At 50.5% G+C, this 23899-nt stretch overlaps 1 protein-coding gene across 6 annotated transcripts in view; it reads right to left on the reverse strand.

Annotated features, from left to right (window-relative positions):
• Positions 1-221: 221 nt before the first annotated feature.
• The window catches only part of RPH3AL (rabphilin 3A like (without C2 domains)), a 75506-nt gene continuing 51828 nt past the window's right edge, over positions 222-23899 (reverse strand). For 4 of the 6 annotated variants that reach the window (XM_067565787.1, XM_067565786.1, XM_067565788.1 and 1 more), the window contains 4 exons: positions 20826-20997; positions 8985-9098; positions 7849-8022; positions 4948-5506 (listed from right to left, as the gene is read on the reverse strand). In XM_067565787.1, coding sequence (XP_067421888.1) covers positions 5370-5506; positions 7849-8022; positions 8985-9098; positions 20826-20997 — 597 coding nt within the window. In that variant the 3' untranslated portion in view covers positions 4948-5369. Of the gene's footprint in view, positions 1289-4947; positions 5507-7848; positions 8117-8984; positions 9099-20825; positions 20998-23899 lie in introns of those variants that run through there. The other 2 variants (XM_067565790.1, XM_067565791.1) reach the window with 2 other exon arrangements.

Below are 23899 nucleotides of genomic sequence, written 5' to 3' on the forward strand. Positions count from 1 at the left end.
AGAGTGCTGGAAGGGGGTGGAACAGATTCTGCCATTCCTGGGAGATCTGGGGACAGCAAGAAGAAAACACACACCTGGCCCCTGCCACCTTCACAAGGGAAAGTAACTTTCTTTTTTAGAACGTGTGGCTGAGTTGGGCACCAAGCGCCATCCAGCTGAGCTGGCCGGAGGTGAGTAGGGTGCTTCTCCCACTGAAAGATCTCTCTCTCTCTCTCCACACACACACACACACACACACACACACACACACACACACACTCTCTCTCACACACACACACACACACACACACACACACACACACACACACACCAGAGACGACAGGAAACACCCTACTGGAGACAGATTAAAAGATTACACCAGTCATGCTCTTCCAAAGCTCCCTTCCTCACTAAATAAATGGCCACCCCAGCAGGCAGCGGTGTTCAAGAGGGGCCCTTCGAGGGAGGAGGAAGGAGAACCATCACACCAGAACACAGGGATGCCCTGATTAAAACAATAATAAATCCAGTAATAACAGTGATGATAATATTTGGGATAGAAACCTGGCCCCTTGGAAGTCAGTACCAAAACTCTCACTGACTTATTTCACCCTCACTGCTTATTGAGGGAAATTCACCCTGTGCAGAGAAACAGCACAAGGCTATATGCCATTCACACGCTCTATTTCAAGGGCTTCCCTGGGTGTCAGTAATGTGCAGGCCCATGCGTGGGGATGAATTTCACTCTCATGGTGCTGTTCACTCACGTATCTCAAAGCACTTCACAAAAAGCGGGAAAATTCTTTTACAAAAAATATTTTACAAACGAGGAATCTCAGGCACAGAGATGAACCAAGTGATTTGCTCAAGATCACTCAGTGAGCCAAGAATACGACACCAGCATCGACTCCTAGTTCAGTGCTCTCACCACGCTCCACTGCGATGTCCTCACTGAGGAGGGTGAATGTTGGGCTCTCCATTTTACAGAGGGGGGGAAATGAATCTCAGTAGAAATACTAATACACAGCTGGCTGGCCACCATCCCTCCAACCCAGATGTTTCCCATTCTGCATCAGCCAGCAGGACAAACTATGCTGAGCAGACAGCAATATCTGTTTCCAGCCAATGGCACATAAATTAAGGCTTGTGTGGAATAACGGCATCTCAGAAGCCACAAAATGCCAAGGTTCACTCTATTCACATGGAGAATACAAGACTCAATATGTCAGACAAGCATGCTGGATCCGGGTCAAGCAGTGAGACGCTGGCTCCCATCAGCACCAGGGACTTGTGTGGATGCGTCGTTTGCCTTTGAAATAAATAAAGACAAAGATTTGGTTGGGCGACAATTATTTTGTGTTGCTTTCACCTCCGCGGCGTCATTTTAAAAGCTCGCCACAAATAACGGCGAAAAGAAGGACTGCGGATCATTACACTTGGCTGTGTCAGCAGTTAAGCCACACTGAACTTTATTAAATTAAGATGAGATGAGGGAATAGGGCAGGGAGGAGAGAATGGGTGAGAAAGAAAGAAAATGAAAGGGCTGGTAATGAAACAAGAGAATTGGTTGAGCTGCCTTCTTCACTAAACTCCTGGGAAGTTCCAAGTCTCAAGTCTCAGGATTTGAAAAAGAACTTACACTATCCAGCACTTCCATAGATTCAGAGTTTATGGCCGGAAGGATCCATTAGCTCATCTAGTGTGATTTCCAGTATATCACAGGCCATTAAATTTTATCCAGCTACCATTAAATTGAGCATTAAATTTAGACTAAAGCATTTCATTCCTCAGGAGAGTAAGCTACTGTGTGTATGCCACAGGAGAAAATGAGGTGCCCTACTGCCCAAGGCCCCTGTGATGGCAGGGAATTGATTAGGTGAGATGTATCCAGACGATGCTAGCAGGTGACTCATGTCCCACACTGCAGAGGAAGTTGAACCCCCCGCCCATCCCCCAAGGTCCCTGCCAATCTGACCGACGGAAAATTCCTTCTCAGTTCCAAATCTGGTGATCATTTTGACCCTTAGGATGTGAGCAAGATACATCAGCCAGGCATCTCAGAAAGAGGACTTTCTGTGCCACCTCACATTGGCCCATGCTGCTGGTATCCTATCTCCAGTGGCGGCTGCTCCCTGATGCAGCAGACGACAGCGACCCCCTCCGTCAGATTACATCTAGCCAACTGTGCATTGGGGGGAAATCCTTCCTGAGCCTTACAGGCAACTGGCTGAAGCCCTGAAGCATGAGCTTTGGTTATAGTCACTGTCTTAATGCAGTCAATTCGGTTCTCCCCACAGCTCAGGGACAAAGTGGATGAACAGGGGGATTCATAGATTCCACATCCAGAAGAGACCACTACAGCCACCCACCCTAACTGCCCCCTGCACATACTGACCGTAGCCCTTCTCCTAGAAACTGGATTAAAGAGCTCTGTCTTAGACTCCAAGCCACAGGGAGCCCACCCCCCTCCCCTGGTAAGCTGTTCCAATGTTTAATTATCCTCACAGCTAGGAGACTGCATCTTATTTCAAGGTTGAACGCGTCTGACTTCAACTTTCAGCCACTGAATGTTGTTATGCCTTTGTCAGTGAGGTTGAAAAGTCCCCACTATCAGATCCCTTGTGCATGTGTAAGTATCAATACCGGGTGAGCAAGTCCCCTCTCAACCTTCCCTTTGATAAGCTGAATAAACTGAAGTCATGAGGCTTGATTTCCTGCCCCTGGATCATTTTTGTGGCCCTCCTGTGAACTTTCTCCACTATTTCCACATCCTTCTTCCAGACACCAGACTGGAAACAGTATTCCTGTAGTGGCCTAATCAACGCTGTGTATGGAGATCATTTCCTGCCTCTGCTTGATAGGCCCCTTTTTACACAGCCAAGGATCACATTAGCCCTTTCAGCCACAGCAAGGCACTGACAGCAGATGTTGAGGCAATTATCTTCAATGACCCCAGAGTTCTTCACAGGATCAGGCCTTCCAAGAAGCAAGGCCAAATATTTTTCTCAGGGATCTGTGCAGCCTTCATTGGATCCAGCTAAAGTAGAATTTAGCCCTCCTGGAGAGCTGGAGACAAAGTGAGAACCACGAGACAAACCTACTGGAGCCCTGCAGCCAGCCCACTCTTCCGGTGACCAGGAAAGGGCCAGGCACTACAGAGCCAGGCCTGTTACAGAACAGGCAGATTCACTGTGGGCTGCACTTGGACTGGGATTTTTTTCTTTCCCTTCATTTACAAAATACATCCCACTGCTCAGAGCACGTCTGCAGAACCTCACCTCTCCCCAGAACTCAGGCCACCCCCATCCTCCTCTGCGAAGACATGGGGCCTGGCACTGGGTTCAACAGGTAGCATCCTCACAATAAAATTTAATCACCTCTGTACTTGGCTGTTAGCAACCTGGGCCAGTTGGCATGTCGCTGACCGGTCAGTGCAGACCAGCCACGCTCAGCACTGTGACACCGAGACGGGGGAGAGCCAGGCTTCACTCCGGATGAGGAACAGAGGACATGGCAGCCTGGGTCAGACCAGGGCTCCTTTAGCCCAGCAGCCTGTCTCTGACAGCAGCCAGCAGGTTATCCCAAGCCCATGGAGCTCATGGCTTGTTCTGTCTGCACTCTTGTAGGGTTCTCGCCATCACCCTAGCCTACAAGCACAGGCCACACCTGGCCTCCGGCCCCCAGAGGACACTAAGTAGCCAGATTTTCAGGGAGGGCTGAAAAGTACCTGTGGCTTCCAGAGGGAATGTGGGGGCACAGTGGCTCTCAGGATCAAGTTCCATTAGCGCTCACTGCCCCAGTGACCTTGACTGGCATGGCAAATCACAAAGAGACAGACAGACAGACAGCTAGCCAGAACCGAAGCCCAGCAAGAAGGGGCAGCAGGGCAAAGTGCAGCGCCACGTCCTGCTGCAAGCAGAAGGCAGCAGCCCTTCCTCTCTTGGGCTTGGAGGAGCAGCGCTACCTCACAGCTGCCCCTCTTCTTTAGTTTGCACTGCCCAAGGTCAGCAGCCCCAGCACTAAGGAAGCCCATGCGTTCGCTGGTGTGATGCATTCCCATGGGCTGGCTACGAATCACCACGCTCCCGTGAGCAGCAAAGCGCCGCAGAACTGCCTCTGGCTAACTGAGCAGGTCACTCTCTCCGTGAAGCTTGGGCAGCATGGCCCACCTTGCTGAGGCGTCCGACGCAGCTGTCACAAGATATCCGTTCGCTAAACGAACCTGAAAGAGGCACCTGAGGCAGCAAAAGCCCACTGATCTAAGCAGGCTCTGCAAAAGTCTGCGGGAACAGCAGCAGAGCCCATCCAGCAGGCACCAGGCAGCCTACAAGAGCCCAAAACCGCTTCCTGCTGGGCTAGCGTCCATCTCGTAATCCTAGCGCACCCTTTGCTGGCACTCCCAGCAGGGAGACCGAGGACTGGATGGGCCAGGAGACAGAGCTCCCCCTTTCTGCCCTACACATGGTTCTTGCCATGCCGTTACCCTTCTCATCCTCACTGTGTTAATGGCAGCCTCCAGGGATGTGAATGCAGCACCGTCCCATCTGCACTGCACACACCCACACAGCAGGGAGAGAAATACAGGTCATAGCCAAGTTTTTCAAGAGTGGCTCGTAAGTTCTGGGGTACCCAACTGGAGATGCCTCAAAGGAGCCTGGTTTTCATAAAGCGCTGAGCACTCACTCTCTGAAATCCAGGCCTCTTTAGGGCATCTCAACCTGGACGCCCCAAAACTGCAGCATCCAAATTCATTAGTCACTTCTGAAGATTTCGACCCATGTGTTTAGAGATCTAGGCATAGATTCTCCAAGCTGTGTAGGGGATCTGGACACCCAGTAATTTTAATGGGAAGTGGGCAGTCAAATCATGTGGCTTTGAAAAGTTCAGCCACAATTGTTACAAATACAGTAGAAGTTCATGGCCTTTTTCACCAGTCCCTTGTCTTCCCTACAGCCAGACCCTTGGCCACACTTCCTTCCCAGCCTTCTCACCTCCCCCTTCACAGAGTTGGAGTGGAAGAGCTACAGACTGTCAGGATAAAATTGCTTTGGAATCATCACAGAACTCTTTAACAAGATAGCGACTTGGGATTTGTTCTTAGGATGCGAAAGGCATGTGAGAGTTGCACTTTGGTACAAAATTAGAGAAGAGGCGAGAATGAGATCTGCATTAAAAATAAAATAATAAAAAAACAGACAACACTTGAGTGGCTGATATGAGACACAAGTTGTTACCATTAGAGTGTTATAAAGCACTGGAGACTTTCAGAAAAGCAATAGATAAATTCCCCCACTGGGATCTTATTCCACAACAAAGTGCTCAAAGTGCTGATGGTTTAAAAGAACTGGGATCTTTCCCCTTTGCACGCCCCATCTCTCCCTGAACTATATTCATACCCAGGAGCCCTGCAGCACAAGGGGGAGAGAGGGGGATGGAGCAGATTGTGGATAGTTACAAAGGATTTTGCAGGAATGCTTCACTATGATACAGTGTCCCACAGTTCGGGATCCATCAACTCCTGCCCTTCCTAGAGAAATTAAGAAGAAATGGTCTTTAATAAGAGTTATTGATTATTTGTATCACAGGTAATGGAGCCTCTGTTCTGTTAGGCAACGACCAGACACACAGCAAGAACTTACAGTCTAAGCAGACAAAGCCTGAGAGGGAAAAAGAGCAGAGATCTATCCAGCCGAGGTACTTATCTGGCCCCAATCACCATAGTATCTGAGCACCTCTCACCCCTGAATGTATTTCTCTTCACAGCACCCCCGTAAGCCAGGGCAGAGCTGTTATCCTGCTTGTACAGATGGGAATGGAGGCACAGAGAGACAGAGCGACTTGTCCAAGATCGCACACAGTGTTTGTGGCAGAGCAGCAACGGAGTTCAGATCTCCCACAGAAAGGCAGAGCTGGGAATAAAGTCTCCTGATTGCCAGGCCAGTCTCCTACTCACTGGACCTCCCTGAGTGTCTAAAATAGCAGGCTCACTGCTTCCCACTGCAGGGGATTTTCTAAAAGGCCACTGCATTGGTGTTGCTCTTCTTGCCTCTCTGTCTACGTGTTTTCTACTTACACCAGAGGGTTGCTGGGGGGAAGGGGGATTATGCATTTATTATAATGGGCTATGGGATGGCTGATTTACCCTGCTCACGAAGGTGTTGCATGGAACACAAGGACATCTCATGTGTACTACATGGTGTACCAACAGCTATGTTCCTGCATAACGAACCAGGATTGCTATTAAACTGCACACATCACATTGCTCCAGCATCTCTCTATCTTTGGGAATGCTACAGTCATGTTAATGGCTTGCAGAGCCATTCACTGCAGCCTCATGTCATCTGTGCACAGTGAAGAAAATTGTTTCTGGAGGGCTGGAGCCCAGAATGGTTTTGGAAGGAAAACAGAGCTTTAAAAATTGAAACAAAAACCCATTCCCAAGCCTGCAGATTGTGCTTTATAGAATGCCTTAAAATGAAAGACGCTTGGCAGGGGGTGTGAGGATAAAGAACTCAGCCTAGGAAACAGACCCTACACACGCTATACCGATGGTCCCCTGCAGTCAACAGAAGCAGCTGATTTAGGCTGGTACTAAGATGGGTGTCTGAGGTATCTATCCGAGCTCCTGTCTGCTCTCGACATACCTGACATTCTGGTTGGGGTGTGATCCCCCTGCAAAGCCCTGCAACTTGGCAGGGTGGAAAGAAGGGTCAATTATTAAACTCAACACCCCAGCAGGCCGAGTAGGCGGAGGAGGCACAGGAATTAATGTTGCACTGAGAGATCAACCCCTTTGCTTGTCCCGCAAATCTAATTTACACCTTGACACACAAGCCACGAAATCAACTTGAGAACCAAAAGGAACAGTAGCCAGAAGGGTGAGTGAAACAGCTGGGAGGGAGAGGTGTTAAATGACAACCTAGGGGTTACTGTGTATATAAGTGTGAACTGCAGAGAGAAAATATATGCGTTGCTTCCAGCTGCTCCAGATCAGAAGTGAAAGCAGTGTGCAGATCTGCTCTCACGCTCAGCTAATTCTTCTCATGCTGCTGCTGGTGGAGCAGGGAGGTTGAGTTTACACTGCAGAGGACTGGGAAGTGACATGTTTTAATTTATGAGCCACCCTGAAATATACAATGCATTTTTATTCCCCTGTAAAACAACTGGATTTGCACTTTGCTTCAATCAAAGCTCCATGCTGCCACTGCCGCATGTGGGTGCAAATGCTGGGAATTCATGGGTAATAAATCCCAGGACGTGCCCCTGAACTCTCTGCAGATCTGGAAGCAGACTGGGCATCCTGTTAAGTGGTTAAGTATGCTGCAAAGTGGGTGTGGGCAGGCGGGGGCAGGACACACCAAGCTGCAGTACCCTCTCAATACTAGACAGAAACAAATCAACAGAGAACGGAGCTTTTTGGGCCGTCAGGAGCTGGTGGAGGAGGAGGGATGAGATGCAGAAAGGTGGAAATTAGAGGCAGGACCAATCATCACCAAAGCATACGGGTTTTGGGGGCAGGCCTGTCCACAGGGGAAAGGCTAGTGTGATGAACAGAGTCTGAAAGTCAGCCATGACCTTGGAGAAGATGCTTAGAATCAGAGCTCCAGGCCAGGAGGAACCAGTGGATCATTCAGTCTCCTGCATATCATGGGCCACCAACACCACTCAGCACCCGCCTGCTAAACCCTGGGCTTCTCTGATCCTGCGCAAGGCCCCTCTGACAATGCTGGACACACTCTCCGAGGGTTTTCTCCACAGCCTTCTCTCAGCTCAGTGGGCCGGGCTGCCTGGCTGGGGCTCAGGAGGGACGACAGGCCATTTGCTCCCAGAGATGAAACCAGCCTGGGGGCGACAAGGCCTCTCACTTACCGGGGGCATTCCTGCTGACATTGCTGTCGCAATCCTCTGCCAGCAGGTCGTTCTGGCAGCTCTCGGTAGCACATTGGCCTCCCCCGCGCTCGCTGCCCAGGCTGCTGCGGCTCTCCAAGAGGGCTCTGGAGTGGGTGCTCCTGCTGGGAGTCCTAGGGGACTCGCTGCCAGCTGCTGCAGACACACAGAGAAGGGGTTTGCTGCAGAATCTCTCAGTCTGGGGGAGCGGCTGGGATTTATGGATGTGGAAGGCTCTGGATTGCTGGCCCTAGACATCCATAGAGCAGACATTAGGCCAGCTTCCTGCACCCCACCCTGCCAGCGTGCTTCCTCCTGAGCAGGGCAGGGCCCACCTCTGGGAGCTGTCTCCCTGCCTCCCTTCTCAGACAAACCAGGGCTCCATTGGTAATTCTGATGCTATGGAGTCGTGCGCACGAGGAACCACACAGATCTGCAGCTACCCAGTCCGCCCTCAGACAGGAACCACTCACATTCCCCCGCTGCCATCCTGCGCGGGAGGCACTCCTGAGTCAAATCACTCTTTCGTAGTCACTGGCACCAGGACTGCCCTGGCACGGCACAACACGCCATCCCATGGAGCTTAACACCCAGCTGGGAGTCATGCACCAAGATTCGGGGGTGGAGAGACCAACCCCAAAGCAGTGCCAGACAATATACCACACGCGTGTGCAATGCACTCCCGCATCCGGGTGGGGGATTACAGCTGAAAGGCTTTGTGGCTGCAGGGACTGGAGTGGCAGGAGGCTGGTCTCTTTAGCAAACAAGCGACTTCCTGTCACTGCTGAACTGCCCTGTCTCCCGTTAGTATTAATTAACCACCCTAGTTCAATCGTGCTGGAGAGCCCCAGTTGGGATCAGAGCACTGTGCCATGTGCTGTGTAAATACGTATGGTAGAGACTCTGTCCCACCAACAGGCTCATAACCTCAGCACTAGCTCATAATTACTAAAGGTAGTCAGATCAGCAGCTGATTCAAAGTGAAGCCAACAGAACCAGGCTAATTTACAGCAGCTGAGGATCTGGTCCAAAGTGCACAGTAACAACTGTCACCCTACGCTACATTTCCACCACCCATTTCCACGTCCACATTCCAGGTGAAACAGCCGATTCCTCACCTGATTCCGCTTGGTGCTTCCTGACCTTCAAGCCCTTGGACCCACCAGGCAAGGGCTTGTCATCCAGGCTAGAGGAGCTGAATTCGGAGTCACTCTCGCTGTCGCTAGATGCCACTGCAGGAGAAGAGAGGAAGGGAGTCAGAGCCATTCCCAGTGTATGCAGCCCTTACTGCAGCGTCCCAGGTGGAGCCAAAGACAACACAAGAACAGACTCACTGGAGGACTGTGTTCCTTCTCCAAGGTGCAATTCACCTGCAACTCCCACCTGGCTGGGCTTTCCTTTCTATAGGTGTTTCGCAATTCAGGGCCGCACGTTACAGACTCAGTTCAAGTCCTGGCACAGTCACTGAGCACTCCTCCCACCCCCACCACGCAGCACTGGTCTGAGGCACGGCCTCCCAGATTATATACAGGGCCACGCAGCCACAGCCTGTCCTCACGCTGATCGGCACTGACCACCGCACGCAGCCCCCGATTCCAATGGAGCAAAGTGCCACTCAGCGGATCACAGTGTGGGCCACGGTTATTTTTTGTGGAGTGCTTTGCAGATGAACAGCGATGGAAGAGCTGCATAAGCACCCAAGGATGCAGCACGGGCCAGCAGGCAGGGGGGGGGGCTACGAGCCAGGAGAGCTGGTTCTAGTCCCATTGACTTGCTTCTGAGACCCTTCCTCTCTGGGCCCTAGTTTCCCCACACGTGAAATGGGGACAACGATACCAAGGATTTGTCTGCATGTGTAGACGTTCCTGATCGACTGTGTGTGTGTGGACACTCTTATTCCAGAATAGGAGTGTCCATGTGGGGAGCTATTCCGGAAGGGCTACAGTGCTTTAAATTCACACCCTATCTTCATTAGGTTAGCTTCCACGTGTAGACAAGCCCTAACTCTCCTCTGCAGAAGGCTTTGGGAATCTAGGATGGAAAGTGCCAGTTAAATCCTCAGTATTACAGTGTCAATTACATTCATAGAATCACAGCATCATAGAATCATAGAGTTGGAAGGGCCCTCAGGAGGTATCTAGTCCAACCCCCTGCTCAAAGCAGGACTGACCTCAGCTAAATCATCCCAGCCAGGGCTTTGTCAAGCCACAGCTTAAAAACCTCTAAGGCTGGAGATTCCACCACCTCCCTAGGCAACCCATCCCAGTGCTTCACCACCCTCCTAGTGAAAATGTTTTCCTAATATCCAACCTAGACCTCCCCCACTGCAACTTGAGACCATTGCTCCTTGTTCTGTCATTTGCTGCCATTGATAAGAGCCTAGCCCCATCCTCCCTGGAACCCCCTTTCAGGTAGTTAAAGGCTGCTATCAAATCCCCCCTCATTCTTCTCTTTTGCAGACGAAACAAACCTAGTTCCTTCAGCCTCTCCTCATAAGTCTTGTGCTCCAGCCCCCTCATCATTTTTGTTGCCCTCTGCTGGACTCTCTCCAACTTGTCCACATCTTTTCTGTAGTGGGGGGCCCAAAACTGGACACTAGGGCACACTGAGAACTCATATCCAGCTTCTGTTCTATACAGGTTTTCCCATGCTCATCATGGTAGTATCTGAGCACATTCCTGTTACGCATTAAGCCACGTGATGAACATCTATCACATGCCGTTTGTTCTCTTGTCCTACTCCCCAGAAGGAGAATTGTGTGCAGAGGAGCGTCTTGTTTAGGTGGGGTGTGTTTGTTTGGTTGGTTAAACATAAACACACCTGTTGCTGTGTGTTTATATCAGAGAAGGCAACGTCAAAGACACGCCCTTGAATTGCAGCAGAAAATGGTGATGTTTGGGATGGTCCTTTGTTCCCGTGGGAGTAAATTCCTCCATCACAGCCCACCTCCAGAGAAGGTTCTGTCTCCGGCACAGACAAGCTTCACCCTTATGGCCCAGCGTTGCACTGGGCCAGAGGAGCACAGTTGTCAACCATGGTTTCCATCCCAGAGCTTTAGACAATCTTGTAGATGTCCTGAGCCCAGATCATGCAGCGCCTTGACGAGAAGGACCAAGACCCTGACCTTAATTTGATATTCTCTGGGAAGACAGTGGAGAGTGGAGGACAAGTCCAACACATTCCTGGTGGCCCATGCTGCTAGAGAAATGCACTGCTGCACTAGCTGGGGTTTTCTAAGGGCTGAAGGCTTTGTGCGCAAGTTAGCTTGCACTGCTGTAGTCCAGCCAAGCGGTGACAAAGACGTGAATGATTGACACCAGGGTTTGTGTCGACCAGGATGGGATGGTGTTTCCTAGCCAAATGGAGAGGGTACAAAGCATTACTCCTGGATGCCGCGATGTGAGAGCTAAGTCTCAGGGAGGAAACCAAGAGCATGCCTAGGCTACAGACTGAACTGATCAATTGTGGGTTTGTATCTTCAACCAGTGGAGACTGCACCATGGCTGCAAGCTCTTCAGAATGCTTCCCTCTGCCTGCCACCATCACGCAGCCTTTCTCAGGTTCAGCTTACCGACAGGATCACAGAAAGGGATGATGGATAACACCTGTTCACCCATCCCCTTGCCCAGGGCAGGAGTGCTCCCTACAGTGTCTGTTCTGGCACTAGGTCTGTGCCACAGCTCAATCCCACACGTGCCCAGAGTAGAGCCCGGGCCCATGGGCTGACCCTCTGCACGGGGGGAATTTCACCCCAAGTCCCATCCCCGCGCAAGGAGGAGCTCAGCTGTCCTGAGGGCAGAGAAAGGACTGACTGTGTCATGGAGACTAAACGGGTCCTCTCAGGAGGTCACCCCCTAGGTCTTTGGGGGAAGGAGCTTGCACTGCTGCAATACTGCACACTGTAGTTACTCTCTGGATTAAGAAAGAACATTGTTGCCCATGGCAGAGAGGAAGGAGAGCCCCGTGGTTAGAGCGCTAGCCTGAGATTCAATTCCCAGCTCTGCCATGGATTCCCTCTATCACCTTGGGCAAGCCACTCAGTCCTTCTGGGCCACAGTTCCCCACCTGTACATTAGAGACAATGGCACTTCACTGGCTCACTGGGGTGTTGGAAAGATAAATCTTTCAGAGATTGTGAGATGCTCAGATACCGTGGCAATGGAGGATATAAAAGTACCTAATACAGGGCGGTCACCTTTCACCAGTCCTCAGATTAACAACACGTGCTTTGCCAAAGTACACACTGGTTTACATTGTACAGGACGAGGGCTAGTATATCTCCCTGCAGACATGCAGGCTGTTGAACTGTTCCGCCAAGGACCTCTGTGAACATTAATCACATGCAGACACTTCGCCGTATGACGTGCTTCTTTCAAAATTACAAAAATGTTAATACCTAAAATAAAGCATTTCTTGAGTTATCATCTCTGAGTATATTAAACCTGGCTGCTGGGGTTATTGGAAGGCTATAGAAATTGACCTCGCTGCCAGCTATCCTCACAGGGCAATCTTGATCGGAATGGCTCCACCGAGCTGCAGAGGGAATGCAGCCCGCCAGCCAATTTTCTCACTCTAATCAGCTTGTTCCTCAATGGCAGCAGCTCTTATTGTGTCTGCCATTCATTCTCCCAGGCTGGCCCAGCCCTCAGCTCTCTGTCTACCTGCGCCCTCAGAAATCGCATCTCTAATCTCCTTTAATAAACGCTGCTGAGAAAGGAGCCATGCCTAGCAGAGAGCATAACTGCATTACAAATGGGAATACACCAGCAGGCCTGGCTCTTCTGCCCAAGAACCTTAAAAAGGGTTTGTTTTGTTTTGTTTTGTTTTAAACAAAAGTCATGACTTTCCCCAAGCATCAAGTAGGAATGAAAAACTGCAGGCCCGTCTCTATAAACCACAGGCCTCACTTAATTGTCCATCTTGATTCTTATGCCTTCAGCTGGGCGTTTTAAAGGAGCCCACAGGATTTAGGCACTCAGTTCCCACTGACAGTCACCTAACTCCCTCAGGCAGCCCATCCTGTAGCTTCTACCATTTGGTTTTTATAAGCACAGAAATGTAGGGCTGGAAGGGTCCTTGAGAGGTCGTCTAGTCCAGCCCCCTGTACTGAGGCAGAACCAAGTAAACCTAGACCATCTCTGTGACAGGTGTTAGTCCTACCTGTTCTTAAACACCTCCAGTGACAGGAGTCCTCAACCTCTCCAGAAGCCTATTCCAATGCTTAACTACCCTTAATAAGCTTATCCTAATGTGTAACCTAAATCCCCTCTCCCTTGCTGCAAACTAAGCGGACCCTTTTGGGTCTATTAACAAGGTGTTTAGAGTAATAAATTCTTCCATCTCTGCTCCTGCCTCCCAGGGTCACGTAAAAATAAAAAGGGGGGTTATTTGGGAGAGGTTTCCTTTATGTCTTGCACAATGAAGAGACGAGAGGGGCCCACCGATGAATCAAGGGGAGATGATTTTATCTTACTATCCTGTTTTGCTTTAAATGCTCCAAAGAGGGATGGCCTGGGATGAGAAAGATATTAATGGTTGCAAGACACCACCGATCGCAGGAGCACATACTCTGCTCTAGTTCCCACTGCTGCTGCTAGTGCAGACATTACCTATTGTGCTGATGTTTCTTTTTCAAAAGTTATTTTTCTCCCAAGGCTGCCTGGCTTGTTGCTAGAGCTTTGCGGAGCCCTGACAACATAAATCTGGAGCTCAAACTGATGCTGATCTATCACTAGGAGTCTTCGAGGCGGCTGTATTTTCAGAGCATGTGATATCTTTGTCCTTCATCAACTCGGTCTGACTGAGATTTACTGCTGTATTTTTGATCAACCCTTTAGATTCAGCCCCTGCACCTTTCGCATGAGAAGGGACATGCAGCTTCTATCTGCTTCTGGTAATTAGCGCTCCCCATCAGGGTCCCATCTAGCACATGGACACTGGCAGCCTCTTCCCCTCTCCTCTCCACATCCAGGGTCTGGGGATTCATAGCTGGCTCCCTAAGCAGCCCGGGGTCAGTTTCCACTTAGGCTGTTCAGAACCCTTGACCAGTCATGAAACCAACCAGAGCCACATGCATTTCAGATGCTTCACGAACTAGAGCTGTTGTCCCCAGAACTAGCATCTCTCCTACTCCCTCTGACTGGCCCATGCTGTCGTATGCTGGCACGTAAGGTTCGCAAGCCCTGGCAATAAATACCCCTTCCCCCACTCCGGAATCTCCAACTGTTCTCGCTTCAGTAGTGCAGAACCCTGAATAAAGAGCATAGAAAGGCCTTGTAGCATGCACTGAAACCCAACACATGCTGGCTTCACCACCCCAGCAGGGGGAAGCAAACTGCAGAGCGGAGTGGCCTCTGCTAAGAATCAAGTTAGAAGCATCAGTAATATCTTCCAGGTGCTCCATGGCCTGAGACCAGGTATCTAGAAGACCACCACAAGCTCTGGGATGAAGGCTGTAGGATGAAGGACAGCTTTGCTCCTCTGGCCCAATGGAGGGTGAAGTTCGTCTGCGTGGGGGAGACGGCATTCTCGGGGGTGGCCTGAGATGGTGCAGTTAACTCCTGCAGGAACTAAGGATCATCCCAAACTTCCCACTCCAGTCACAAGGCACACGTCTTTGCCCTGCCGTCTCTAACATTCATACATTATATTTTAGAAAACAAAACCTAAAACCCTACCAAAAAAAGATCCTGCACTGGACACACTTCTCCTTCTGGGGAGAGGATGAGAGAACAAACACACACGACAGATGTTGGTCACATTGATAAATGCCTGACTTGAAAGTGGTATAAGAACGTATTCAGAATACCCCTACTGCTGGGAGCTGTTGCTTGTGAAGTCTGTGGTGCTCTCCATGCTCCTTGTGGGTAGTCTACATAGAGCAGTGGTTTTCAGCCCGTGCTCTGCAGACCTCTGGGGGTCTGCAGACTATGTCTAAAATTTCCATACCTCCATTCGAAATTTTTTAGGGGCCTGCAAATGAAAAAAGGAAATGAAAACCACTGGCAGAGGATAATAGCCTGTTACTGCCGCCAGCTAACTGAGTTATTCCTCTAACTCCAGAGATGTGTGCTGTGGTGCTTGACAGTGCCGAGTTCAGAAGCTGCTGCTGATCCCAGCAGAGGGTGTTACATTAACAAGAGCATCCGAGCTGGTTTTGGCCAGGGAGGGTGCAGCAGGGCTACCTGTACTTCAGGTCCAGATTACTTAGGTCAAGCCTACGCTCAAGTTAAGTCGACCCAGCTATGTTGCTCAGGGGGTTGGAAAATCCACACACCCCTGAGTGATACAGTTAAGCTGACCTAACCCTCAGGTTAGACAGCGCTAGGTCAATGGAAGCTGGATTACCTGCACTGATGGGAGAACCCCTCCCATCACTGTAGGGAGTGTCTACACTGATGCGCTGCAGCGTTTCAAGCGCACACCCGCCCTCGCTCCTTCTGTATAGTCCAGAAGCAGGAGAGAGGTCTGGGGCACATGCCTGCCTGGAGTGACAGAATTTTAAAAACTTAAGAGGCGAGAGTTTGAAATCCATCCTTCCCTAGGATTTACTTGTAACTGAACACAAAGCCGAAACTGGCTTTATGTCTCAATGAAGCAAAGGCAATTTTCTCTTTTTCAATCCATCAAAGGCCTTTACTAAGTGCTTGTCATGTCCAATTTTCCAAAAGTACTCAGGGGAGAGGGGGATTCATAACAAAAATCCCACCTGAGGAAGCCAGGGGCCTTTCTCCATGAGTGCTAGGCTGAGCCCTGGCAGATGCTGAGTGCTGCTAGCTGGTTTTCCTTTGATAATTGGTTGTGGCTCATGAGAACAGTTGAGTGTAGGCTAAGCTACACGGCTATAATGTGACAAAATGTAAACTGCCTGGATGAAAATTTCCCAGCACGACAGGAGAGGAAAGTCACCACTGGCTTCAGAAACAGTGCAAACAGCTCTAAATCAGCTGAGGGAATCACTGGGCTCAAACTCCAAGATTGCCTGAAAGGAGGAGTGAGGGCTGGGGCCCGGCAGGCAGCGGAGAGGTGTCAGAAGGCATGGATGCTCAGCATCTGGGAGTCGAATTAGAAGGGACCAGCAGCCCAGCCCAATAGAGGAGGCACTAGAGAGGGACTCGGGTTCCACTCCCAGCTCTGCTATGTGAGCTTGGGCAAGTTACCTGGGCAAGCCTCTCTGCGGCTCTGTTCCCCTTCGCACCTGGTGTCTATCTTGTCTAGACTGTGAGCCCTTTGGGGCAGTGCCTATCAAAACGGGGCCTAGGAATCACCTGGGCGGGGCCTCTAGGTGTCAACATAATCAAACCAACTGCTTCAACTGTCATGTAATGATCCAAAAGACGGACACTTAGCCACACCCCCTTGGGCACCAGGAAATCTGAACCTGGGGTGAAGAAAGAGAAATCAGCAGGGATTTGGGGGAGGTTGGAGCACCCAGACAGATATTGATGAAAAGTCAACACCCCTTCTCTTCGATAGCCCTGTGAGTGAGAATACCTAACACTTGGATAATACCTGCCACAGGAAGATCTTAGAATGCTTTACAAACATTCATTAATCCAGCCAACAACTGGTTAATAAATATAGGGATTACTTCTCCTGGGGTGGAACAAAGTGGCTATTTTAACAGCTCATAGCAACACTGCACAACAGGTCAGGAGAAGAAGAATACCGTGTTCTGACACTGCAGGGGGATTTTAGGTAGATGGACTAGAACAACTGAAATTTGACAAGGATAGCAGAGTCAACAGCACTACTCTTAAGAAAAAGCACCAGGCAAGAAGTGGTCAGGACTTCTGCCTCCTCCACAGCGTCCTCTGAGCCTACGGTGAAATGTGACTGAGTGGGAGAACAGAACGCTTCCTGCAGATTCACCAGCACCAAGCCGTTCCCTGATGCTCTCCCCAGGCCTTGCGCTGTCCGCCCAGACCCTGCTTGTCCTGGGAGGACAGCACAAGGTTTTCTAGCCAGAGAGAGACAAATCCGGCAAATCCCTGACTGCTTTTGTACCTTCTTGCCTGCAACGGAAATGGTCATACCAAGCGAATCCATCACACCAGAGGTGGGCATCAAGTCCCTGCATTTGAGCTGTGTTTACCAGTCGAGTGCAGCTGAGTGTTGACAGCGTATTTTTAAAGAGCATTTTCTGAGCTCTCTCCCCTAGAGCGATCAGCCCCAGGTACTGTGGGGGAGAAGTGCCTAACAGCAACAAAGCCCCGACAAAACAGCAGAGGAAAGGTGCAGAGAAAGCAGCCGCTCAGGTCACGCTCAGAGGAAAAGAGCAACTACAAACCGTGAGCACCATCGGGGGGCAGCCCCTTCCCGTCACGCATCCAGAGATACAGGGGCCTTGCTAGAGCCCAGGTTCCTTCACGCACACTGGAGTCATGGTGCTGTGACTGGAAAGGACAGGAGAGAAGTTTTCTTTGGAAAGTTCCAGAGGGGTAGCCGCGTTAGTCTGTATACAGCAAAAACAACGGGAGTTCTGTAGCATTTTAAAGACTAACAAATTTAATTTCAGCAGGCATAAGCTTTCGTGAGCTTCAGCTCACTTCCTCAGATGCAGTTGGTAGGGTTGGAAGGACGCAAAGGTGGCAGGGACTGACGAGAGAGGCAAGAAGGTTGATCAGGGAGTTGTCAACCATAGGTATTTCCATGGCCCTCCCTCCCGGTCTTTAATGTGTTTCTCCTCACAACTCCTCTGTGAGGCAGAGCACAGCTATTATCGCCATTTCAATGAAACATGGAGAGGCTAAGTGACTTCCCCAAGGTCACACAGCATGTCTGCGGCAGAGCAGGGAACTGACTCTGGGTCTCCAGCGTCCCAAGTTAGTGCCCTCACCACTGGACTAGGTCTCTGGAGATGGGCGTTGAATTCCCAACTCGGCTGCGTGGCCTTAGGAAGCCATAGGATCTCTCTGTGCCATAGGCACTCAGGTACTCCAGTGATGGAGGCCATTTCAGTACCTAGACCGGGGTGGGGGGAAGGAGGGTCGAGGTAGGGTTTGACAGGGGAGATGGCAGAAGAGTGGTGTGGTAGCTGAGCAGGAAGGGGATGTTCTGGGGGAGTTAAGCTCTGTCTGATAATAAATGATTTTTAGCTCTTTAATGGAGCATAGCATGCATAAATGTCAATGCAGCTGGAGTCAGAGCAGGCTGTTATTTTACTCTGGAAACAGGCGAGGAAATCCAGCCCCATGCCCAGGAGCGGCGTCATGCAGTTCCGAGTGACACCAGGGGCCAGTGTTTGCATTTCCCTTCACAGTATCTGACTTTACGATCCATTCCCAGGGCTGAGATGAAGCAAGAGCCCATCTCCTTGCCACCTTTCAGACCCTGGCTGGGGAAATGCAATGAGCAACCAGCTCTCCGGATCTACTAAACCAAACCAACACCAGCCCTAAACCGGTTGGGTTTGCCTGAACCCCGCCGTGGTCAGCTTTAGCTAGGGTCATGAGATCCCCAACTGCGCAGACTCGGGGTCTGCAGTGCTGAGTAGAGGGGATTTCCATAGACACATGCTTCCCACCCACCCTCAGCCTGGAAGCTCTAAAGCCACCCCCGAGCAGAGCTCACAGCCTAGGCTGGCCGAAGCCATGCGCTTCGAAGAAGCACTTGATGTGCAGGCAGACAGGTGTGAAGCTTGCTCCTCAACACTGGAGAACACAACCCACACCAAGGCCCCTGTGACACCCCCTACACCTGGCGATGGCACCTAGCACCTCTGACGACCTGTGTAGAAAAGGCGTTTCTGCTGAGAGGGCTGGCTAAGATCCACGGATGAGGGAACTCTGGAGCAGCACCTTTATTATTAGCTTTTATAAACATAACCCCAGGAATCAGGAAGGCTGACATCTCGGAAGGGCAGAACAACTGTTAAGAGAAAGGTCACACAGCATTTATTACCCATGTCAGGCCATCTAACTGGCAGCAGAGTTGGTGACAAGCTGACAGATCCCTCCTAGCATTCCCGTTTCCTGCAGAGACAGCTACACCAATAGGGATGCAGGGGGAGACCCTCCAGGGGAAGCCAATCAACTCTCCAACTGCAGAAGAGGGGTCCCAACTGCACATGCAGAACTGGCGCTGCCTAGCTCCCCGCACATGCAAAGCAGCCAGTCTGCAATGCCACTCAGCACCGCGACTTGGGATGGAATTCCTGCACAAAGATGCTGCAGGAAACTAAGCTGCATTGTCCCGCACACCACAGCTGCTCTCTGTGCCACCCGCAGAGTGACTGACACATCAGCACATCCCACGACAACAGGCGTGTGCCCACTGTGAGAAGAGAGGAGCTGGAGAAGCCCCAGGGACAGAGATGGAGAACACAGAACTGGTGCCACACGCGATGCAACTGTTTAGGGAACAGACTTTTTTTTTGTTGACTGCTTTAATCTGAATCCTGCAGGATTCAACAGTGCCTGAAGAAAGTGCTTGCCATTAACATGGCACTGTTCCCCTAACTGCCCAGGACCATCCTGTCCCATTGCAAACAACTAAACACGCCGTCCTAGCTAGCAGAGCCATCCTTGAGGACAGGAAACGTGACTGCCATTCTCACAGTGATAATACAGATTTGTGACTTAAAATAATAGCAGAGTTCCCATGGCAACTGCTTGTTTATTACAAAAAGACTAAAGCAACAACAAATCCTGGCGTCCACAAGGGAGCATGGTGTGTGCAAAACTCTTTTCTTCTACTAAACACGCTCACAGGCATCATGCGGTGAGCAGGGACCCAGCCCGCTCTGATGACTTTGTATCTCCCTCACCCAGTTTAGCACCCCAAGCAGCAGGTCCATTTCTGGCTGGCTTTCTCGTCCTGCCCCCCATGCTCTTCCACAGACTGGCACAGGACACAATATACACAGTTACCCAGGACCCTACACAGATCGCTTTAGGGGCTGGAGTGGGGGGGGATGAGGAAGGGCACTTTAGTTAAGCTCCACCCATGATCCCAAACACCACCCACTGTCCCAGAACATCTGCATGCGTCTGTTACCAGCATCAAAGGCATTAACATGTGGCTTTGGAGCCACTAAAACAAGAACGGGGGCAGCCTGCCCCTCTCTGAGCTGCTGTTTCGGAGGGCAAGACAAAGGGTCACATGCAGGGAAAGTTTTCTTCACAGCAAGGAAGGTGAGAATTAATTGTTTGTTTTAAAAGGAAAATGTAAAGTCCTGGGGCTAGCAAGGAGGGGTGTTGAACTGACTAGTTCACAATTCAGCTGATTAGCTTGCAGTCAACCTTCGGGGACCTCGCAACCTAATCCTCCATCTGCAGCACTCTGGTCTGGATGGGGGCAGGCCATCACAAAGTATCCAGGAGGTTAGCTCCCCCACCCTTTCTTTACTTGCCTTCTCTCTCCCCATCTTCCCCTTTCCTTCTCTTTCCCACAAGCCCCTCTTGCCTTTTCTCTCTCCCTGCCTTAGTCTGGAGGACATAACCCGTAGAAATGGACGTGATCACACCAGCAAATCTGACAGTGAGACCCCATCCACCAGGGGCAATGTTTGGAAAGAGGCAGGTAAACCGTGTGTCAGAGTTGAGGGGAGGAGCTGGTCGTGGGAGGGAGGATGTGATCCAATGCCCCTCGGATGCGCTATCCAAATGACAGTCAGTGGAAAGCAGGAACCCTCAGCTTCTATAAGCTACCGGAGAAGGACAATTCACCATCAAACCATCTGTCTTACAGGCCACACTGACCTCAGTCCACAACAGCCTAGAGCAGGACTGGCTGCAAAGAAAACCAGGGTCAGGCCAGGCAAATCCCACCAGCTGGTCCAGTCTCAGGCCCCTTTGCACCCTCTGGATTTAGGCCTAAAGCCCCCCCCCCCCAAGATGCAGCAATCCAGATCAGCTATTGCGCTTCCCCTGGCCAAAGGCCACCTCAGCCCCACTGCACCTGACTCGCTCCCTGTTCTCCAGACACAGGAAAAGGCGTGGAAAAAATGAATGACTGACCTCTGCCTCTGGCCCAGCTGTAGGAGCGGTTGGTCCCGACTCCCTTCACTTCTTGCACATCTGGCTCCATTTGTCGAGGCCGCAGACGCAGGTCGTTGGCTTTGGTGCTTTTCAAGGGCATGATATATTTAGGCAGCCCTTTGTAGAACCATGCTCCGGATCTCTTCCAAACCTGGCAGGAGACAGGGCCATGTTTACCCACAGGCCTGTGCGTGTGCATACCGGGAGCATGTGTGCTCCGAGACCGACCCATTGACTGTGCTAGGCCACACGTCACCTGTCAGAGTCACTGCAAGAACGCGGTGACCTCCCGGGGCACTCCTGGGAACAGACAACCTTCCCCACAGGGCAGCAATAGACTATCAGAGATAAGCCGGAAAAATTCAAATTAGAAATAAGGCACTACTTTATCAGAGCGAGGTTAGCTGATTAGCTTGCAGCCAACTGCCAGGGAAAGCGGTGGACTGTCTGTTTCTCAAGGTCTTCATATGAAGGTGGGATGCCTTCCTGGGACTTGTGCTTTATTCAAATAGCTCTAGCATCAACAGGATGAAATCCTATGGCCCACAATTTACAACCCTCTCCTCCCTCCCCGAGCTCTCTTCCCATCAGGGTAAGAGCAAGACAAAATGCTACTTGTCAGGTAGGGTCAAGTTTCTTTCCAATGAAACTCCTGTCCCTTTGCCCCCTCTCTGCTCGTTCTTCCTTGCTGATGAGTATAACACATGGCAGCCCCCACCAGTCCCTAGTCTGGGATATGCCCTATCCGTACACATGCTCTCATCAGATAATCTAATGGTCCATTACGGCCTTAAAGCCTGACAAGACACAAACCCCCTGCAGAAAACAGATCTGGAAGCACATGCTCAGCTCGAAGCAGAGGCCTTGGGGTTTTTCGCCTTCCTCTGTAGCATGGGGCACGGATCACTTGCTGGTGGATTCTCTGAACCTTGGAGTCTTTAAATCATGATTTGAGGACTTCAGTAGCTCAATCATAGGTGAGGGGTCTATTACAGGAGGGGGTAGGTGAGGTTCTGTGGCCTGCAGTGTGCAGGAGGTCAGACTAGATGATCATGTTGGTCCCTTCTGACCTTAAAATCTATGAGTCTGTAAGTAGTTCATTAGCTTCCAATACAGAGACCCACATGCTCAAAGTTACAAATGGGCTAAAGAGCATCGCTGCATCAGGGCCTCTTTGCTTTTGAAAGTCCTAAGGAGCCAGGCTACTAACCCCAAAACAAAAGGGATGTGAGCTACAATATTTCTGCAGCAGTAACAACAGGCTTTTGACGCTGCATTGTGAGGGCTTGAACAGGGATTCAAGCTAAGACAATTTAGCAAGCGAACTAGAAAATACAAGACCAAAAAAAAAAGAAAGCTCAGACAATCCAAACATGCTGCAGGCAACGGAAAGGGCAATAAACTGTAAAACCCCCTTTAAGAAAACACTCCGCTCTCTAATTTAGTTTTAATACGAACATCGTGATGAAGCAGCCACACTAAACATTTTTAATATAAAGCTTGGGAATAGAAAGGGGGTAAGGAGCACAGAGAAGAAAATGCAATTTCATGTGTGCCTCCCAGCACACAGAATAATGAACTAATGAGACACCTTGTTCAAGAATAAGTGAATATATTACAACAGATCAAATCCTTAAATATTTCATGCAGAATGTGAAAGTCTTGCAGTTCTGCTTGGACTTGGTGCAGCTGAAAGAGGAAACAGCAACATTTGGTGGTTCTTATTGCACTTTTCACCCATAGTTCTCAAAGCATGTTGGAAATGTGGTTCTCAGCAAAACACACAGATGCAATAGTGGGCACAATTAAATGCACCAGGGATTCTGCAACTTGCATTTTTACTGCAGCGCTTAATCAAAAAGTGCTTAAAATGCTGGACGATGACAAAAATATTTGGCACTGCTAGGCGGCTTTTTGCATGCAGGGATCGCAAAGTGCTTTGCAAAGGATAGTAAGAATCAGCATCCTCTCTATTTCACAGCTGGGGAAACTGAGGCACAGAGCAGTGAAGTGATTTACCCAAGGTCCGATGGTTGACTAGTAGCAGAGTGGGGAACAGAAGCCAGGTCTCTCAATTCACAGTCCACTGCCCTCTGTGCTGGTCCACACTGCTGTCAGACTCAGCGCACTGGGGTGCTGCTGTACCAGGTCATCCCCAGTGTAGAGCTGGTTCTTCCACAGCATGATAGCCCAGCCCCCCACAGCAGCAGAGAAGCTCAGGTACTTCACGGAGGAATGCTGTGCACACAGGGAAATAAATGCATCAAGGAGCCACCTCGGAGGGCAGTAATAATCCTGTAGGGTTAATCCGCACCACACCGAGACCTGCAAACCGAAATGTAACACGCCCCACGTGTCAGTCAGGAGGAAACGGAGCTCACCACACCAGCACCATAATCAAGGCCAACTGCCGAGCCACAGGAAGGAGCATTTCCAAAAACAAAAACCTGCCCGCAGGGGTGGAGGATGCTGCAGAAGAGAGTGGATTGTGGGGCCCTGGCTACATGCGCTGGGGTCCAGGTACTGCCAGCGCTGTATGTTCAACGCCCTGGTTCAGACAAAGTCTCTCTTTGAACCAGAGGAGAGAATCTCCTGCATATACAAGATCTGATTCTCCCAGACACTTGACTTTGTTTATGCCACATTATTTCTTCCCCTCCTGGGCCTGGCATTCACCTCTTTCAAACCCAGGAGCCTGCAGCTCTAGGGCAGGAGAGCATAGGGAGAAAGCCTGCCCCAGGAGCGTGCTCCCACTGACAGCGTATGTACTTTGTTTCAGTTCCAACAGGACATGGGCGATAGACGGGTAGCCTATGGAGGTGCATGGCAGCTCAGTCACAGCAGGGAAACCTCTCTTGCCCATCAAAGGGGAAGAGGAGCAACACGACCCACTGGGAAGGGATGCAGTCAGGACTCCATCCACTTCTACACACTGCAGCCATACGTGCCCCAGTGGTTTTGCTCCACAAAAAGTTGATGCAAACTTTTTCCAGTTCCAATGTGCATGGAGTTTGCAACCTAAGACTCGCTTTGCGGTTTGGATCTAAGATGCC

Source organism: Emydura macquarii, unplaced genomic scaffold (assembly GCF_026122565.2).
Source record: "Emydura macquarii macquarii isolate MOO-44397 ecotype Brisbane River unplaced genomic scaffold, CSIRO-AGI_Emac_v2 contig_2699, whole genome shotgun sequence".
Classification (NCBI taxonomy): Eukaryota; Metazoa; Chordata; order Testudines; family Chelidae; genus Emydura; species Emydura macquarii.